Consider the following 17,022-nt stretch of genomic DNA (forward strand, 5'->3'; position numbering starts at 1 on the left):
TTATTCAGGAAAAAATAGTTCTGCTCTTTCACCTTCACATTTCAAGTTTGTCCCAGGGCATGATGGGAAACGGAGTCTAGAGTTATGTAACAGGTCAATGTGATATTTATCTTATGGAAATTAGTCCTGTTTTAGCCTTAGTGAGCTGCAGAGACATCCCAGCAAAGCCAAACCTGCTGCTCTGTCCCAATTTAATCCTTTTGGGACAATACTTTCCCCTTTAGTCTTCTCGTCTATTGTTATCATGTCATATGAGTGTTGACCCAAGAACCGAGTCTGGACCAGGGCCTAGCAAATGGACAGACCTGTGGCAAACCAGGTCCAAACCAGATTACTCTAGAACTCTCTTCTGTCACTAATGGTTTTCTTGAAAAGAGAGATTTCTAGTAAAATGAATAAAGATGAGTTCAAAGGTCACCAGGGGCAGTTTGTGCAGGGGTAACAGCAGAGGTGTGACAAAATGTTGAAATACCAAGACTTTGTTGTACTTTATTGGTGATACAGACTCAATTTTCTAAGCTGCTGTGTCGACTTATCAGCAGCTTTTTTGGGGGAATATTTTGTTCAAGAGTGTAATTTTATGTTGCTTACATGGGGAAAGGAAACTTGATGAATTTATTTAGATTATTAGAAAGTGTATTTCATAAGCAGTTTGTGTAAGTACTAATACTGTCGTAAAACATAGCGATATATTGTAGAATATCAATACGAACTATCAGAGTATTGCATGGTTATCAGTATCGTGAGTCCTGAATTGTGGCTGTGACCTTCCCAGCCCCAAAAGGCACGTGAAGCTAAATAACATCAAAATGAAGTGAGCCTTTTGTAAGCTCAAACATGATTCATTTCTTGTCTGTCTGTCCAGGTGTCACGCTCCTGTCATATGTGGAAAACACAATCCATGCGTGTGAATCACAGTGCCACTAGTGGAAAGTGTCAGACCAGTGCTGACCCTCAGGCTAGTTTGTTTCATAGTTTAGGTCCGTGTGCTTCAAAGTGTGTTCTGAAGTGTGGCTCCGCCTCCTGAGTTCTGGTGCAGCTGAACTGTGTGCTCACTGAAGGAGACGTAAACTCCATCTATTATTCACTCGCTGCAGACTCACTACCCCTTCACTGGGACCTGCCCCCTACAAACTACATCCTTCACTAACTTGTACACATTTCTCTGGGACTTCCTGCTTTATCTCCTTCACTGCACCCTTCACCCTTCACTAGCTCCTACACCCCGTTCCCACTTCACTTACAGCTCTTGTAAACTTTCATCTATAGGAGAATAGCTCAGTTTGCACTCATGAGATCACTGTTTAGATTATATTTGTGTTGTGCTTAAACAAGACATTTCTTTGCTCATGTCAGTTTGAGTATCTCACCACAATATGCAGACTGACCACAGCAAACATACAGTAGATACAGTATGTCATTCAAGGTTTTGCTGGCCATTCTATACTTTTTTTTTGTGAATTTGTTGTTGAATTTGAGACATTCTGGTTTTAAGCTTCATCCCTGCTCCTTGTGTAGTTGCCAAGACCACACTAATCGAAACCAAGACCTACCGAGACCACAGGGTCCCAAGACCGAGTCAAGACCGATCTTTACAACGCGCTAAAATAAGACTGTGCCCTAAAGTGGATCCAGAATATATGTATTAACATGTAGTGTAAATAAATGACAAATGTGATGCATTATATATACCGTGCTTCTCAATCTATTTCTCATGCGCTCACTGATGGAACAAAAACGAATCCATGCAGTAATATTAAACAATGACTATTATATTTTTACTACCCTATACAAGAAGTCTAAATTAATCTGAAATAACAGTGACTATAGTTTGTTTTAAGTGCAATCTATTTTTAATGTTATTGTCATTAGCTTTAACAGACTGTCTCTCAGTGGTTTGTGCAGGAAGTTCTGGACTGACACGACAGAGCCTCATCTGCAAATATATATCTGAGAACTCTCCTCTCCCTCTGTCTCTCCTCTGTCTCTCCTATGTCCCTCTCCTCACCCTCTCCTCTGTCCTTCTCCCTCTGTCCCTCTGTCCCTCTCCTCTGTCCCTCTCCCTCTATCCCTCTCCTCTGTCCCTCCCTCTGTCCCTCTCCCTCTGTCCCTCTCCTCTTTCGCTCTCCTCTCCCTCTGTCCCTCTCCCTCTATCCCTCTCCTCTGTCCCTCCCTCTGTCCCTCTCCCTCTAACCCTCTCCTCTGTCCCTCCCTCTGTCCCTCTCCTTCTGTCCCTCTCCTCTTTCCCTGTCCCTCTCCCTCTGTCCCTCTCCTCTGTCCCTCTCCTCTCCCTCTGTCGCTCCTCTGTCCCTCTCCTCTGTCCCTCTCCCTCTGCCTCTGTCGCTCCTCTGTCCCTCTCCTCTCCCTCTGTCCCTCTCCTCTCCTCTGTCCCTCTCCTCTGTCCCTCTCCTCTGTCCCTCTCCTCTGTCCCTCTCCTCTCCTCTGTCCCTCTCCTCTCCTCTGTCCCTCTCCTCTCCCTCTGCCTCCGTTGCTCCTCTGTCCCTCCTCTTCTCTCACTTCCACAGACAGTGGGTAAAGAAGCACCTGTCTGGATACGGACAGCAGTGAACTGGCTTATGAAATAAAAACTGTAATTAAGGCATTTCAAAAAGAAGATACAATCGCATTACTGGGTCACTGTGGATCACTTCTACCACTACATCTTCTGTGTTCTCATTGATTGTGAAAAACACATGAAGTGGAAAGGCGCCATGCTGTGGCTCTTCTTCAGCCTTAAATTGCCAAATGAGCCAACAATTAGTGGAGTAGTTTTACAAGTTGGACTAGACCAGCACAGAGAGGGCGGGACAGATGCACGGAGATGCAGCGGTATGAGGAGGAAGAAAGAGCGCATCTGTGCAGGCAGTGCAAAGCTGTTCTCTCGTAGTCTTTTAAGAGATTGAACTTGGCTTCCATCTGTTGCTGAAAACACATCGTAATGTTCTCACATTCCCCCAAACTTCTATGGCTAAAATGAATTGTTAATGTACTAAACAGAGCCGATACAAGTCTGAGACATGTTACCTTTGAGTAAGTGACAAGACCAAGTCCAAATGCGCTCGAGTCCAAGACAAGACCAAGACCTTAGAGAAATGAACGATCTCGAGTACTACTACACTACCTGCTACACCCAGGGCGTACTGTATTTGTGTCCTTGGGCAAGACACTTTACCCACCTTGCCTATACAAAAGTGCTTGGTGAGGTCTGAGTCCTTGTGTCAGTCTAAACCTGGGCAGCTGTTGCTACAGGAGTGCTTACTACTTATGAGTGTCGACGTGAATACTTATATTGTGAATGATATAAAGCAACTTAAAGAGTGTGTCAAAACGCAATATACGACAAATGCAAATGTTACGGTGTTATTGTTCACATAGCTAACTAATGTAAAACTAAACCCTTTTTGGGCTTTTTGACTTATTCATTGTACATTGTTTTATGTTCTACCAAATCACCAAGACAAGTTCCTATGTTTGTGAATTCTGTTCATTGACAATAAAACCCTTTCTGATTCTGAAAATAGATTTTTCCAAAGTCTCTCACTGAAGGTTTAAACAAGACCTTCAAGATAAAAGCCTCTTTTAACACTTCTATCACATGTGAAAGACTTTTATTATGAAATATTCAGCTGCAGATTATCAGCAGCATTGCCGCATTTATGACTCAAAGCAATAATTAGAAATTCTCATTTGTCTTTTGTTTGATCAAAGTGGAACATAATGGTGTGCACAGCTGATGAAAGTCATTATGTTCCCTGATCTCGATGGAGTCTGGACTATTTCTCATAAAACGTTCTTATAAACTTCTGCAAATACTTCTGGGAAATATTCACAGTATTAATAAAAAGAGTGAACTCAGGTGGGACAGGAAGTGTGCGCACGCAAACAGGAAATGAGATGCACCTAAAGCCTCACGTTCCACTAGGTGATGGTGTGTGTCCGACCCGGCACCGCTTGTGCAATCGTGTGTGGACTTTGTGTGTCCTGGTTGAGGTGTCATCCAGTCCGCTGACCTCCAGAATCAGAGGTAAAAATACTCTGATCGATCAAGAAACACGAGACACGGCTAATGTTGGACACAAATAACACTTGTCCTGCTCGCTCCTGACAGGGACAGAGACAGGGACGTAGTACATCTGCCACTGTCCTCAGCCGTACGCCCGCACAGCGCTTCAGCCTGGCACTGCTTCATCTTCATCTGACGCCTGGTGCTGGTCGTACTGAAGGACGGGTCAATACTCAACTGGGAGGAGAGGTGGTCAAAATGGTCAAAATATCAATCATTTCACATTTGTCCGATACTTAAAGCCCAACTATAACATTTAAAGACATGTTTTAAGTACCACAATGTACTCTTTTGATTTTAGGAAAGCGTACAAATGAAAGAGTAACTGTACCGGAATATAGTAACTCAAAAGGTTTATTCTGAATACGTATTTTTACATGTATTTAGTTACTTCCCAACAGTAGTGGGAGTAGGAGAGATAGAACAAAGTAGAGAGGAGTTTGAGCTTGTTCTCGGGAAGGACGATCGACTAAGTTTGACCTGCGTTTGTTTGCCTTCCCTCTGCCCCAGGACGGTCCACAGGCACGCTACAACCTTTATTCTTTCCCCTGTATCTCGTATCTTTTCTCTCCTTACTTGTTCTCCTCCTGCCTTGTCTCCTCTTCTCCTCCTCTTCCTCCTCCTTGCAGCCCTCTCCCCTTCCTCCTCTTCTCTCTGCTTTCCTCCTCGTCTTCCCTGTCTCCTTCACACTTTGATTTTTGTCCACTCAGCGGTTTTGCACGTTATTCTGTCGTTTGATTACATTTGATCTCTTCTGTTGCGCTTTTCCTCTGGCTTTTCATCCTCCCCCTCTGACTCGCTGGGTTCCTTGTCTCCTTCCCTCTCTCCTCGTCTCCTTCCCAGCTCTCCTTTCCTATTCCCTCAATTTTTAACCGTTTATCCTCTAATTTCTCCTCTTTTACCTCCTCGTCTCCTCCCTCCTACGACGCCGTCCCTCTGCTCCTCCTTCCTTGCTGCCGCTCGTGACTTATTGATGAAAAGTCAATGAAATTTGCAAAAGAGAAATGGCCCTTCCATGTTTTTCCTCTGGACTTCACTTGAACCCTCACGCCCTTTGTCATTTTGGTTTAGATGATTCATACGCGGTTTCGATTAAGACCAAACTAAACCAGGTTTAGGTTTTGTATCAGGGCCTCAGTCATTTGACCCGGGTGTGTTTGAGGAAGGATAAAAATGGCAGTAAACCGTAAAAACACAAGCGACTCCCTTTACAGTGGCTATATTTGGATGAATACGGTCGGGTCTGGTTTCACACAGAGTCATCTGGGCTCAGTTTCTGATATTTATATCTTTTCTCTCTGTCCACGGCCTGTGGTGTGGCTAGTATTTAGTGGTGAGTTAAATATAAGCGTCAAAGTCAAGACATAACAGTGTGTACGGTATAGTGGAGTGTCTAGTGATGATATGTGTGTTTTAAAGCATCTAAAGGCTCTGCCCATGACGAGTGAGAAGACGGTAATTGAACAGGACTAAGCCAAGTTCCTCTACCATGGTTCAAAATCATCTACTGAACCTTTAATTGCAGAAAAAAAGTTGTTCAGGGATCATCTCAAAATGGGTTGAAGCTGAAAAGACGTAATTTTTTTCGTCTCTCTCTGGACCCCCTCCCCCCTCAAAAGACGAAAGACTGGCTTCACATAAAATGTTAATGCGTTGATAAAACGATAGTAGCTTGATAGACCCTGCTCACCTCTAGTGAACATCTCTGAACATCCTTTGGTAAGTTTATCAGTAGAAGTTATGAACTCTCCAAATAATGTCACCTGTTGCGCATGTTTGTTTACTCGATCCACATGGTCCACGGCGCGCCGTGGCCAGTGCGGGGAGCGGGGCGGGTGCTCCCTCGCACAGGCCACTGCGCGCCATGATCACAACGCACCGTGCGCACGGGCGGCCGCGGTGCGCGCATGGGCCGCGGTGCGCGCATGGGCTGGCGTGCGCGCACGGGCCGCGCGGGCTGCGGTGCGCCGTGCTCCCCCGTACGCACTCCCCATGCTACGCGCCGCACCCGCCGCCTAATGTTGGACTAATGCTCGTTGCTGAGAGAGTTTTTTAGCATTTCAAAACAATTACTGCCACAACGATGTATTGAAGCTTCAAAGCAACAAAAAGACAAAATGTGGGTTCAACCCCCCCCAAGACGAAAAATATTACGTATTTTCAGCTTCAACCCATTTTGAGATGATCCCTTAGTGCACTTTACCTCGCACTGTATTTAAGGAAACCAGTTTTGGAGTTCCACTACCGCTTCCTCACGTCTACAGTCTTTTCTCTCCTCACTCCTCTCCTTTTCTCCCTCCTTGTCTCCTCTTTCTACTTTCCTCTCTCCTTCTCTTCACTATCGCTTGCTTCCCTGGTTCCTTCTCTTCTTGTCTCCTTCCTCTTACTCTCCTCCTCATGTTTCTTTCCCTCCTCGCTCCTCGTCCTTGGGTCCTATATCTGATCCTGAAGTCCATTATCCACAGTGCGTTTGTGATTGGCTGAGTTCCCTTAAGGCAGAGACAGATCGGTTGATTCGATTGGCTGAGCACTCACTAATGGTATCCTGTCTTCTCCAATCATATCAGGTTTTATCATTCGTCCCGCCCACTTCTATTCGCAGGTTTTTTTTCTGATAATGTCAATGGAAGAGTTAGGGAAGCAGTGGAAGTTTTGGGGGAGACTATTGTATCATTATTTTGATTCAGAACATTTTCTTTTTGTGGAATTTATGTGCATTGTTTGTCTGTTTTGTGGTTTATGACAGATTGATGAAGCATTGAAATAGTTTCAGGATATGTTGAGGACATTCTCGATGAACACTGATATCCTTAATTTGATTTCATTCACATTACTTCTCCAACCATTCCTCTAGTCACTCGTATGTGGCCAGTTTTATGAATGACGAAGTAAATGTGACAAAGACAACTGCTATTTACAAAAAAAGCATGTGACAGAATGTTTCTTGTGTTTCATGTTTCTTATGAATTTAAATAATGTACTATTCTCAAATTCTCACAATTATTTTTTAGTTCCTACAATTATACTATGTAATTATGACTAGAGGTGGGAGATGTATCGAAAAATGTACAGTATGCCAATTGTTGTTTTGGAGATATGCAAGAATATCGTCTGATGTGATCTTTCAGGGTATAAAGTGATATTTGTTTCCTTTTGTGGTTAATTCTAAGGTAATTTCATGTTTTCCAAGACATTTAAAGGGTAATTTGAGCACATTCCTGATGAATCAGTGAGTTAATATCAGTAACCCTCTATCGTGATAATGTTTAACTAAATAATCTTGACATGCCTAGATTATTTTGTAAGATATGTCTTTCTCTTCGTCTCTCAGCTGTCTGCACTGAGTTGTCCCATGGAAGTGTCAGAGAAGGACAGCACATATCTTGGAATGTTTTTTTGTAACCTTTGTTAAATTGTCTGTATTTTATTCAGTCAGTCCTACAGTTGTGACCTTGCACTGAGCCGATGGAACTGCCGGGTCTGGAGGAGTTTTGCGCGTCCTCTGCTCGCTGCTGCAGTGACATAATGTTCACATGAAATTTTAATAAAGAGTCATGTGACTGTTCTTTATTTAAACTCACGCAGATACGGGAGTTTCCCTCTGAGGCCGGACTTGCCAAGTCCTGGCTCAGACATGATTGGTACTAGTTTAGATCTGGTTTGAACCTGGTTTAAATCATTTTCATTGTCGCATTGTTCATTGTTTACTCCTGCTTTGGATCTGACCTCTTTATTCTTAACCTAATTATTACCTCAGCAATAAATATTATTCCTGGGGTTCACATAAAACAAGACAGCCACTTTTAAAAGAACATTACTCACATATTTAGATGTTAATTACACATATACATAGTTTTAATAAAAAATTTACATCATACATTTTGTCCTTTTAAATTTGAATCTTCTCAAACAAACTAAGTTATTAACAAGACAGATGCCAAATATAGTTAAACTATTTGCAACCATTTCTTTATTAATTGTAGATTGTTTTTATTTATTTTCTAATGATGTCCTCTTTCTTTATCTTTGTCCAGTTTGGAGGCAGATCATTCCAGTTTTTAAAATAGCACTGTTGTTCATTTGCACAAAAACACACTTGGCACAGTTCCTGGCTTGATTTTACTGCATTTTTATGACTAATTTTGTTATTATTGATTTTAAAGTCCAGGTTTGGTCCTGGTTTAGATCTCATGTCTATCTGTTTTTTTGCAGACTCACTCCTCGTTCATCTCTCATCCACATCCTGTCTCTTATCTGTTCATCCACAGTTTTTTTTTGGCTCCGTTTCAGCTCTTCTCCTCTTCTTCTTCCTGTCTTTCTCTGTCCGGCTCTGGAGGAACTGATGAGATAATAATGGGCTCTGAAATGAGACCGAATCAGAAATACAACTTCATTTGTAAACTCTTTCACTGATGTCTCTGCAGTGACTGGAAGGGCATCTGACATACAACCAATACATACAATTCGGGACTCGACTTGGACTTGAATACCAGGGACTCTGGACGTGGAGCCCTGTGACTTGAGCCGACTTGATTCTGCTCTTCAAAACATGGAAGAATTAGAAAACAAACTCACTTCGTTCTACTGTACAAGAACAAACTGGAACATGTTCCATGGGACTTGAATTGGGACTCAACTTGGGACTTGACTTGGGACTGGACTTGGGACTGGACTTGGGACTGGACTTGGGACTGGACTTGGCACTCGACTTGGGACTGGACTTGGGACTGGACTTGGGACTGGACTTGGGACTGGACTTGGGACTGGACTTGGGACTGGACTTGGGACTGGACCTGGGACTGGACCTGGGACTCGACCTGGGACTCGACCTGGGACTCGACCTGGGACTCAACCTGGGACTCGGCCTGGGACTCGACCTGGGACTTGGCCTGGGACTCGACCTGGGACTCAATCTGGGACTCGACTTGGGACTCGACTTGACTTGAGTAGGATCCTAATTCATTAAAAGAGAAAGGTTTGTAATAAAAACTCAAATATCTACATTTGTTAATAATACATGTGTACACGCAGTCTAGATTCAGTACAGTGAATATTCAGGTCTGTTATAAGCCTGATGTCTTTAAACGCTGGATCCTGCTCTGATTGGTCAGAGCAGAAGACTTAAACATGAGTGGAATTATCGACTCTCCATTTCCTGTCATGTATGCAAATGAGGCAGTCACATGATCTCACTTCTGATTAGCATAAGCTGATTTATGAAGTTGAAATATGACTAATGCCTTTCTCAGGGGCACTCAGGGTAGTTCTGTGACATGAGCATTGTTGTAGTTTGAATAGAAGACATTGATAACATGTTTCTTTGAATATGTGAGTTAAAGCATAAGCATGACATGATGGCAGAGTGGTTATTCTCTTTCCTACTCCTCACTCCAGGTTGTGTCCAAGTATATCATGTCCACCCAGTTTTAGATCTTTAATCACCTTGTTTCACCTATTTTTATATTATTCTTTTGTTATTTCACACATTCACTGCGAGTTAAATCACATCTGTTTTATTGTTAAATATAGATGTTTATTATATGTTCTCAAATGGCAGCCAGAGCGTAAACACAAGTCAAAGGTCAATTGGATGTATGGAAGCCCCGAAGGCTCAAACTCAAAGCTCTCTCTCTCTAATGATGGTTTAACTTCACCCATCTCTGTGGCCTCTGGCTCTGGTGATGTGCACATGGAAATATAGGCCAGATATGAGGTTTTTATGGAACCCATTCAGTTAAATCTAAAAGCTTATGTAACCGAAGGGAAAGGTATATTGTACAGTACAAGATATACAATATGTGAGACCCACAATCAATTTTTTGCCCACATAAACATGTGAGTTACATTTGAAAAGAAAGTAACGTTCGTTGGTGGTTTACGTCACAGATTATGTATATGAAAAGTGATTAGTGGTAGTAATTGATTTTAGTTTTAATAGATTTTTTTGTTTTTTTACATAAAAGCTATTCATTTAATGGACAGTGAATTGTGAGTGGTGTCCTGGGAAAGAAATAAGCTGGTTTAAAGAAAATCCTCGGTTCTGGTTAATTACATTCTGACAAAATTAGAGAAATTCATATTTATGGACACTCCATGTTCATATTTTTCAAATCAAAAACTAAAAAACACAGCATTGTTTAATTGTCTGGTTGTCGTATTTGTCAGCTGAAACCTCAAACTACACGGCATGGCTGTGCACCTGTATCTACAGGTGGGTCAGGGCACAGAAAAGGGAGTGCCGCAGGGTCGAACGGAAATGGCGCAAGTCAAAGCTCCAGGTTCAAAAAGAGATTTACAAAGAGAAGCTGAACATGTACAACCTAATCTTATGTAGAACTAGGGAAAGATATTTTTCTGAAATAATTGGAAGCTGCAGTAACAACTCGCGTGTCCTGTTTGCCACAGTAAACAGATTAACAAACCCTCCAGCTCAGCTGCCGTTAGAACTCATTTCCACTCCAAGTGTAATGAGTTTGCATTATTCTTTAATGACAAAGTTCAGGGCATTAAAAATGCTATAAATCCCACAATGCAAAAAATTACCCTAAAACCACCAAGACACTTAGAGCTAACTCACTTTGCACCAGTAACTGACAAAACTGTCCATGAGATCATCACCAGTCTGAGTTCATCTACATGCTGCCTCGATGTGTTACCCACCAAATTTCTAAAGTCTGTGCTGAACAGTTTGTTAGCACCATTCACTCACATAGTTAACATATCGCTTCAATCTGGAACATTCCCAATGTCTTTGAAAACTGCGGTCATAAAACCTCTCCTAAAGAAGAGCAGTCTTGATGCCGCAGTACTGAGTCATTACCGGCCCATCTCTAATCTGCCATTTTGGGGCAAAGTCCTTGAAAAGGTTGTTTACCAACAGCTCACAGATTTCCTCTTAATAAACAACTCATTTGATGTTTTTCAGTCAGGTTTTAGACCTCATCACAGCACTGAGACTGCTCTTGTCAAGGTGACAAATGACATCCGCCTGAACACTGACACGGGCAAAGCCTCAGTCTTAATTCTGTTAGATCTGAGTGCTGCTTTTGACACTGTCGATCATGGGATCCTCTTACAGAGACTAGAGGACTGGGTGGGCATCACTGGCACTGCCCTAAACTGGTTAAGGTCCTATCTGGAAGACAGGAAGTACTTTGTTGAAATTGGTAGCTGTGTCTCAGACCACATGACCCTGACCTGTGGAGTGCCCCAAGGGTTAGTCCTGGGTCCCCTTCTGTTCAACCTCTACATGCTGCCGTTAGGTCAGTTGATACGCAGTGAAAATGTGTCCTATCACAATTATGCAGACGACACTCAGATCTATGTTTCACTATCGGCAGGTGAATATGGACCAGTAGATTCACTCTGTCACTGCATCCAACAGATCAGTTTGTGGATGCAAAACAACTTTCTCCAGCTGAACTCAGACAAGACTGAAATAATCGTTTTTGGCCACAGAAACAAAGAGAAAGTGTTAGCGGTCACCTCCAGAGTCTCGCTCTAAAACCTACAAACCAAGTTAGAAATCTGGGGGTAATAATGGACTCAGACTTGAACTTTAAAAGCCACGTCAAATCAATAACATCAGCAGCTTTTTACCATCTAAAAACATTGCCAAAATCAAAAATATAGTGTCAAAACCAGATTTAGAGAGACTTGTCCATGCGTTTGTCTCCAGTAGATTAGACTACTGTAACGGCCTGCTCACTGGCCTCTCCAAACGAGTTGTAAAACAGCTGCAGTACATCCAGAACGCTGCTGCTCGGGTCCTGACTAGAACCAGGAAGTATGATCACATTAGTCCTGTTCTCAGGTCCCTGCACTGGCTCCTGTGGCTCAGAGAATAGACTTTAAAGCAGCTCTGCTTGTGTACAAGTCTCTCCATGGCCTAGCACCAAAGTACATCTTGGATATGTTAGTGCCATATGAACCATCTCGGACTCTGAGGACCTCAGGGACCGGCCTCCTACTGGTGCCCAGAGTCAGGACAAAACATGGGGAATCTGCGTTTCAGTTTTATGCAGCTAAAATCTGGAACAGTCTTCCTGAAGATGTGAGACAGGCTTCTACTCTGACAATGTTCAAATCTAAGCTAAAAACAGTTTTGTTTAGCTGCGCATATGACTGAAAGGATTTTTTCTGATTTTATTAGTTTAGACAATCAGTTGGATTGATCATTTTTAATTTAGTTAATTTTATTGTATTTCTGTTTCTGTAATTTCTTTGTGATTTGAATGCATTTTTCCTGCTGTGTGAAGCACTTTGAATTGCCTTGTGTATTAAATGTGCTCTACAAATAAACTTGCCTTGCCTTGCCTACTCCTGTTATTCAAATGCTCATTGAATTGGATGATATTGATGCTCTTATTGGTTGTGGCGACATTATAATTTCAGTTGTTTTCGAGCAGAGGCGTGAGAGCCAGTGAACCGTACATAATTCTGTCTGGGTCCACATTAACATGGCGTGCCTTTTACTGTACCGGTGTTTGTACTTCACTGATGCAGTAATTGTGTTTGTACTGCTTTATTGGACAGATATGAGCAGTGCATTAGAAGAGGCGCTGATGGACGAGAGAGACACTCGGTCGACTTATTTGCATTGGGACACGTTATAGTTTGACAGAAATGCGCTGTGTCCAGGCCATCAAACTGTTCATGGAAAAACTGCTGCCAAAAGTAAGATCTCCATTAATTTTTCAGAAAAAAGAGGACGCCTTTGAGGTACAGACAGTTGCTGGATGATGCTGTTTTTTGTCGTAGTAGCATCAGCAGCATTTGCAGTAGTGGTTGCAGTACTACAGTGGTAGAAGCTGCAGGTGTTTGTGGAAGTAGAACAGCAAAGTGGGCCTGAGAGAGACTTGTTGTGAGTGATTAATGTTTCTTGCGTCTGGACCTGCACCTGTAAAACCTAAACATAACGTGCAACAGTTTCAAAGTGCAACAGAAACATGACTGGCCCCTTTTTCGTAGTTGCGAATTAAGATAAGATAAGATAAGATAAGATATTCCTTTACTGTCCACACATGGGGAAATGTTGTTGTTACAACGCAGTAGATGCAGGGGGGAAGGACAGATAACTTATAGGAAGTACAAAACAAAAAAATAAAAAAAAAATAAAAAGATAAAATATGAGATAAAGATCCAAATAAAATTAAATAGAATAAAATAATAATAAAATTAAATAAAATTAAATAATAATAATAAAATAAAGTAAAGTAAAATAGCTAGCATAAGACTAAATAATACTAATACTAATGGTAAGTAAACAAAACACTCTTATTTACATCAGTTGTATGCACATGAATATGGCCTTAATTGCTTGTGAGTACGACAGTAATTGCACATGAATATGACGGTATTGCACATGATTAAGAATTATGAATGAATGAACGAAACCTGACCAGATAAGTAAAGTATCAGGTGTTTTCCACAGATCTGTCTTCATCTGGTAGTGTCACCTGCTTGTCTCTGTGGAGCTGGATGGAGAGGAAGCTAATGCCCTCTCTCTGTCTCCCTCCTTCCCTTACTCTGTTTCCCTCCCTCCCTCTCTCTGTCTCCCTCCTTCCCTCTCTCTGTCTCCCTCCTTCCCTCTCTCTGTTTCCCTCCCTCCCTCTCTCTGTCTCCCTCCTTCCCTCTCTCTGTTTCCCTCCCTCCCTCTCTCTGTCTCCCTCCCTCTCTATGTCTCCCTCCTTCCCTCTCTCTGTCTCCCTGCCTCTCTCTGTCACAGGTATGGAGACATGGTTCCTAACACCATTGCGGGGAAGATCTTTGGTTCCATCTGTTCCCTGAGTGGAGTCCTGGTCATAGCCCTGCCAGTCCCTGTCATCGTGTCAAACTTCAGCCGGATCTACCACCAAAACCAGAGAGCTGACAAGATGAGGGCCCAGCAGGCGAGTCCATTTTGAACAGAAAACACAAATACAGTTAACTCTGATGTGGTCGTGTACTTTCCCTCGTCTTGCTGATGTTAAAGTTCTGTGTCCTTTTATTTTGTAGAAAGTGCGAATGGCCCGGATCCGAATGGCAAAGAAAGGAACAACCAACGCCTTCCTGCAGTACAAGGACGATCAGGGAATAGGGGTACAACTACTACTACTGCTACTACTACTACTGCTACTACTACTACTGCTACTACTACTAATACTGCTACTACTACTACTGCTACTACTACTACTACTACTACTACTGCTACTACTACTACTACTACTACTACTACTACTACTGCTACTACTACTACTGCTACTAATACTGCTACTACTACTACTGCTACTACTACTGCTACTACTACTACTACTGCTATTACTACTACTGCTACTACTACTGCTTCTATTAATCCCTTCATAGTGAACCCTTTATTTCTCTCCAGTTGCTCCAGTTTGAACCACTTTTACAGTTTTTTTTCAATCGCTTTAACACCTATATCTACATTTTGGCACAAATTTCAAAACTTTGCACTCAGGGATGAAACTCTTATATTGGCACCACCTTACATCATCCATTTTAATCCTTAACCCTCAAAACTATAAAACACTTTTTGCAGAACCGTGAACCATTGACTATTCAAACACAGATCGCATGTAACATGCTCTGTGCATGTTCTACAGTTTGTCCGCCTAAAAACTGCACACTCTGATCCAGGACTATGAAAAGACACAGAACTCACACATAACACAACAGAACACACATAGAACACACACGGAATACATACAGAATACACGCAGAACACACACAGAACGCACACAGAACACACGCAGAACACACACAGAATGCACACAGAACACACGCAGAACACACAACAGAACACATGCAGAACACAAACAGAACACACACAGAACGCACACAGAACGCACACAGAACACACACAGAACGCACACAGAACACACGCAGAACACAACACAGAACACATGCAGAACACAAACAGAACACACACAGAACGCACACAGAACGCACACAGAACGCACACAGAACACACACATAACACTCATAGAGCAGACCTATAGACCAATAACACACACACAGAATACACGCAGAACACAAGCAGAACACACAACAGAACACATACAGAACACAAGCAGAACACATGCAGAACACACAACAGAACACATGCAGAACACAAGCAGAACACACAACAGAACACACACAGAACACACAACAGAACACATGCAGAACACACAACAGAACACATGCAGAACACACACAGAACATAGGCAGAACACACAACAGAACACACACAGAACACACACAGAACACAAGCAGAACACACACAGAACACACAAAAGAACACACACAGAACACACAACAGAACACACAGGACACAAGCAGAACACAAGCAGAACACACACAGAACACACAACAGAACACACATAGAACACATACAGAACACACAACAGAACACACAGGACACAAGCAGACCACATGCAGAACACACACAGAACACAAGCAGAACACACACAGAACACACACAGAATACACAACAGAACACACGCAGAACACATACAGAACACACACAGAACACACACAGAACACAAGCAGAACACATGCAGAACACACACAGAATACACACAGAACACACACAGAACACACAACAGAACACACACAGAACACACACAGAACACACAACAGAATACACACAGAACACACACAGAACACATGCAGAACACACAACAGAACACACACAGAACACACAACAGAACACATGCAGAACACAAACAGAATACACACAGAACACACACAGAACACACAACAGAACACACACAGAACACAAGCAGAACACACGCAGAACACACACAGAACACACACAGAATACACAACAGAACACATGCAGAACACACACAGAACACAAGCAGAACACACACAGAACACACACAGAATACAGAACAGAACACACACAGAACACATACAGAACACAAGCAGAACACACACAGGACACACACAGAACACACGCAGAACACACGCAGAACACACACAGAACACATGCAGAACACACACAGAACACAAGCAGAACACACACAGAACACACACAGAATACACAACAGAACACATGCAGAACAAACACAGAACACAAGCAGAACACACACAGAACACACACAGAATACACAACAGAACACACACAGAACACATACAGAACACAAGCAGAACACACACAGGACACACACAGAACACACGCAGAACACACGCAGAACACACGCAGAACACACACAGAACACACACAGAACACACACAGAACACAAGCAGAACACATGCAGAACACATACAGAATACACACAGAACACACACAGAACACACACAGAACACACAACAGAACACACACAGAACACACACAGAACACACACAGAACACACATAGAACACACAACAGAATACACACAGAACACACACAGAACACACACAGAACACACACAGAACACACAACAGAACACACAACAGAACACATGCAGAACACACACAGAACACACACAGAACACACGCAGAACACACGCAGAACACACGCAGAACACACGCAGAACACAAACAGAACACAAGCAGAACACATGCAGAATACACACAGAATACACACAGAACACACACAGAACACACAACAGAACACACACAGAACACACACAGAACACACACAGAACACACATAGAACACGCAACAGAATACACACAGAACACACACAGAACACACAACAGAACACATGCAGAACACAAACAGAATACACACAGAACACACACAGAACACATGCAGAACACACACAGAACACACACAGAATACACACAGAACACACACAGAACACACAACAGAACACATGCAGAACACAAACAGAATACACACAGAACACACACAGAACACATGCAGAACACACACAGAACACACACAGAATACACACAGAACACACACAGAACACACAACAGAACACACACAGAACACACACAGAACACACAACAGAATACATGCAGAACACACACAGAACACATGCAG

The 17,022-nt window shown here is 42.6% G+C and overlaps 1 protein-coding gene across 1 annotated transcript in view; it reads left to right on the top strand.

The window, feature by feature from the left end:
• Positions 1–17,022, top strand: part of kcnd1 (potassium voltage-gated channel, Shal-related subfamily, member 1) — a 48,676-nt gene that overhangs the window by 7,924 nt on the left and 23,730 nt on the right. The window contains exons 6-7 of the mRNA XM_072449435.1: positions 13,791–13,953; positions 14,060–14,143. Coding sequence (XP_072305536.1) covers positions 13,791–13,953; positions 14,060–14,143 — 247 coding nt within the window. The remainder of the gene's footprint in view (positions 1–13,790; positions 13,954–14,059; positions 14,144–17,022) is intronic.

Source organism: Eucyclogobius newberryi, unplaced genomic scaffold (assembly GCF_026437365.1).
Source record: "Eucyclogobius newberryi isolate DKJ021-1_F unplaced genomic scaffold, fEucNew1.0.hap1 SCAF_17, whole genome shotgun sequence".
NCBI classification, from domain to species: domain Eukaryota; kingdom Metazoa; phylum Chordata; class Actinopteri; order Gobiiformes; family Gobiidae; genus Eucyclogobius; species Eucyclogobius newberryi.